Source organism: Littorina saxatilis, linkage group LG15 (genome assembly GCF_037325665.1).
Source record: "Littorina saxatilis isolate snail1 linkage group LG15, US_GU_Lsax_2.0, whole genome shotgun sequence".
Taxonomy (NCBI): Eukaryota; Metazoa; Mollusca; class Gastropoda; order Littorinimorpha; family Littorinidae; genus Littorina; species Littorina saxatilis.
Genome location: NC_090259.1, coordinates 32,537,548 through 32,541,540, shown reverse-complemented (window position 1 = coordinate 32,541,540; position 3,993 = coordinate 32,537,548). Strand labels below are relative to the sequence as shown.

At 46.2% G+C, this 3,993-nt stretch overlaps 1 protein-coding gene across 1 annotated transcript in view; it reads right to left on the bottom strand.

Annotated features, from left to right (window-relative positions):
- LOC138948097 (uncharacterized) overlaps window positions 1-3,993 on the bottom strand; it is a gene marked incomplete at its 3' end in the record, with an annotated part of 8,532 nt that continues 4,539 nt past the window's right edge. The window contains 4 exon segments of the mRNA XM_070319621.1: window positions 1-49; window positions 1,460-1,582; window positions 2,222-2,544; window positions 2,879-3,164. Of these exon segments, the coding sequence (XP_070175722.1) occupies window positions 1-49; window positions 1,460-1,582; window positions 2,222-2,544; window positions 2,879-3,164 (781 nt within the window).

Here is a 3,993-nt window from a genome sequence, read left to right as displayed (position 1 = left end):
GTTTGCAGGCCGGATCGCTGGCGATGCTGTGAAGCTCGTTCGGATCAACCTACAGGCAGAGATTTCACAACCCTTACATATTTTGACAAAGATTATAACTTTTAGTACCAGGCTGTTCTATGATATATTATATGGGCCTCAAACGTTTACAATCATGTATGAAGAGGTCTTTTTATTTTTATTTTTTACCAGCAATGGCGATTCATTCACCGTCCGTCACGTACATCCAAAGTCGGCTCTTGTGACGTTAACCCCACGACCAACTGCCAGTTGGCATCCAGATCCAGACCCGGATCCAGATCCAAAGCATCTGGACAAACCAGCCTACTGCAGACCTTGCAGAAGCAAAAGCATTCCGTCTTTATCTTAAAGTATTAGCGGATAGTTCTTTTAGTCATACAAAGCTCAGAGACGTGGAGAGCGGAAGGGGTATGGCAGAGAGAGAACGACCGAACGAACTTTATTACTCAAGGATGGAGATTTTAGGCTGACGCCTGGCTAGTTTTACAATCTGTCCCTGCTAAAACTAAACATGTATTAAGATGGATGGATACAATGACAATCGTAAACCGACACGAGAAAAGAAAAAAAAAAGATTAATAATGCATTATTGCAAACTACTACATGATCTTTACGAACATCAAATGAATAAGAACGCATTTAAACTGACATATCAAAATAATGCAAAGGGATAAAAAATCAAAAAATCAGCACCACTCACACATAGACAATACTACATGGCTTGCTGTGTCGTACCAGATTTACACGAGTTGTTTTTTAAAATATTGAACTGCGAGCGAAAGCGAGCTGTTCACTATTTGAAAAAGCAACGAGTGTAAATCTGGTACGACACAGCAAGCCATGTAGTATTCTGTTTATCCTACATACTGTACTTACGTGTATTTTACTGAAAATGTCCTGCAGTGGAGGCAGCTAAATTGAAGACGCTTGTTTTGGAACCTCGATCTCTTCTAAAGCCTCGTGCAATATGTTACGTCAAAGCAAAGAAACGTCACTCTGAAAGTGTGGCGTGACGTGTAAGTTCTAAAGATTCATCGAGGGTAATTAGCGAGCGCAATTTTTGTTTCTATAATGACGTTTGTCTCGGTGACTTTGGCATCATAAGCAGTGGAAAAACAGGTCCCTGCCAGACTTGCTTGACATGACCTCATTTACATGATATACACACGTGTGATTTGAACGATTATTATCTCACGGGTGTCTCTCTCTCGTATGTAGGATAAACACATTTACACCACGTCACGCATACCTGTATACGCATGCACACACACACGCACATACACACACACACGCACATACACACACACACACACACACACACACACACACACACACACACACACACACACGCACACAAGAACGCCCATTCTTCAAACAAAGACCAGTTTTGACAATCAGCTAATCCTTTCACTGTCAAACGGTCATTGTGAACACAGACCTGGTCACCAACGCCGACGGACAGTAACAATAACCCGCCATCAACACTTCGCTGTAGCTGGGTTGCGGCGGATGCCGTGTCGATGGCGTCATGAGATTTGCCGTCCGTTATGAACACTAGAACCTGGCACAGAAAGAGTTATGAACAGGTGACTGTTTTCGTGTTAAAAGCAATTTGAGACCTTTCGGTTTGTCACTGGCCAACGTGCCTGGAGGAAAAGAGTTATTAACCCCTTCACTGCCACAGTGGTAGTAACTTATCCGAACGGTCTATGGGAAAGAACTGTGTTTAGAACCCCTACAAGTACTTGGACAGTGGTTACCTCCCGTTTAGTTTTCAGAAATGTCCTGAAATGTTGTTGACACAAATTCCACGTATGAGATACGGTTATGGGCGTACGATAAACAGAAAATGACCACGTATTACATACGGGGTGGGCAGTGAAGGGGTTAAAGATGTTTTTGGCCTTGTGAGACTTGCAATCAATCCCCAGAGCCTGTCACAGAAAGAGTCCAAGACTGCAGGTTGTTGGGGGTAATGGCGTTACGAGATTTGCAGATATGGTAGCTAAAAGTCACGTCAATTGTGAAAGAAAGAGAAAAAAAATGAATCAAATTTCAAAGTCAAAATCATCGCTTTTTAACCCCGATGTCACTAAATGCAACGGCTCTCCCCGTTTGCAAAGTGTGGCACCTTTGGCAACAACTTTCTTGAATTTGGGACACTTTTAATTATAATTTTACCCAAACCCGTAATTCCTACCTTCACAGCATTACGCCGAGCGTTGGCGAAGAGTTGAGAGGCGAGGTTCAAAGCTTTGGCCGTCTCGGTGCCCCCACTCTCGTAATTCAACGCGGAGATCATGTTGTCCAGCGAGACCTGGGACCGAGACTGGTCCCAGTTGACCCGAATGCGTGCCACGTCAGCATAAGTGATGAGCGCCACACGCACGAGACCGCTGTCGATGTCGAAGAAGGAGGTGGTGTTGATGATGAACTTTTTGGCGTCTTCGAAGTCCTGGTGTGAGATGCTGCTGGAGGTGTCAAGGACGAAGCCAATGTCAAGGTCAGCTTGTCCGTGACAGCCTGCAACGTGTAAGGATTGTGGGAGATTTGCAAATGAGTAAAACCAGAAGCCTATCATACAGTATGTTATCCACTTGTGGTAAAACAAGCAAAGATGATGAAAATGTGACAAATGAAGAACACCATCTACAGTCGAAATCAACTGTGCACACAAATTGATACTTTACGCGTTTGTCAGGTCAATTTTATGGGTTTTCTTATTTCTGCCGCGGACACATGTCTCCAATAGTTCAAGAAATCTCATATACAGACTTCACGGTTCACCGCATGCATGTATCATCTACAGCATAAATAGCTCAAGGAATCTCAACTTCAGACCAAACCGTTCACTAACCGGACTCCATGAGCTCCGCGAGGGAAGCAAAGGACTCTGCAGGGAGCGACCCCTGGTGGTAGACCTGGGCCCAGTAGTTCTGCTGCGCCGCGATCCCCACAGGATGGGGCTTGGTCCTCAGGGTGTCCTCGATGTACAGGGCGGCCGCCAGTCCCGAGTAGAGCGGCTTCTGCAGGTCTTGCCACGACGTGCTCTGCCATTCGATCATCAGGTGAGAGAGGATTTCGGCACGCATTTGCTGCAGGTAGCTTGAGGCCTTGGTCTGGTCGTACATCGTTTGGGTCACCTGCAAGGTAAAACGTGAGGTGTGAGGTGAGGTACTGTAAAGTGAGCTAACGATTTTGGGGGGTGGAGGCGGGGGTGGGGGTGGGGGTTGGGATGGGGGTGGAGGAGGGGGGGGGTGTTCATCAGCCCGCATTTTCTGCAGGTAGCTTGACGTCTTTGTCTGGTCGTTCATCGTTTGGGTCACCACCTGGAAGGTAAAAGGTGAAATGAGTTGAGGTACTGTAGGGTAAGGCCCCCCCAAAAAATAGTCTGTTTACGGTAACATAGGCAAAAAAAATAGGGTCGGTAGGTCGGGATTTTATATTTTTTTATTTTTTATTTTTTTTCCCAAAAAAAATATTTTTAAGTTATTTTGCCAAAAAACTAAGATTTTATTTTTTTTTTCTCCCCAAATGCCAAAAAAAAAGTCAGGGTCGCGCGAAAAAAATAGGGTCGGTCGGGATACCGTAAACAGACTATTTTTTTGGGGGGGCCTAAGGTAAAGGGGGAGAGGAAGGGGATGGTCGAGGGGAAGCGAAGTATAGGAGTAAGTAGGGGGGGGGGGGGAGGGGGGCGTTGTCAGCCCGCATTTGTTGTAGGTAGCTCGAGGTCTTGGTATGGTCGTACATCATTTGGGTCACCTGGAAGGTAGAAGTGGACTTTATAGGAGTCATTGGGGTTGGTCCGGTTGGATATGTCGTGGGTCGCCTGGAAGGCAAAGGTGAGGTGAGGGAAAGGGCGGGGTGGGGGGGGGGGGGGGTCGGTTGAGGCGGGGTACAGGAGGCAGTGAGGTTGTTCAGGTCGTTGATCTTGTAGGTCTCCTGGAAGGTAAAGGTGAACTGAAGTTTGTT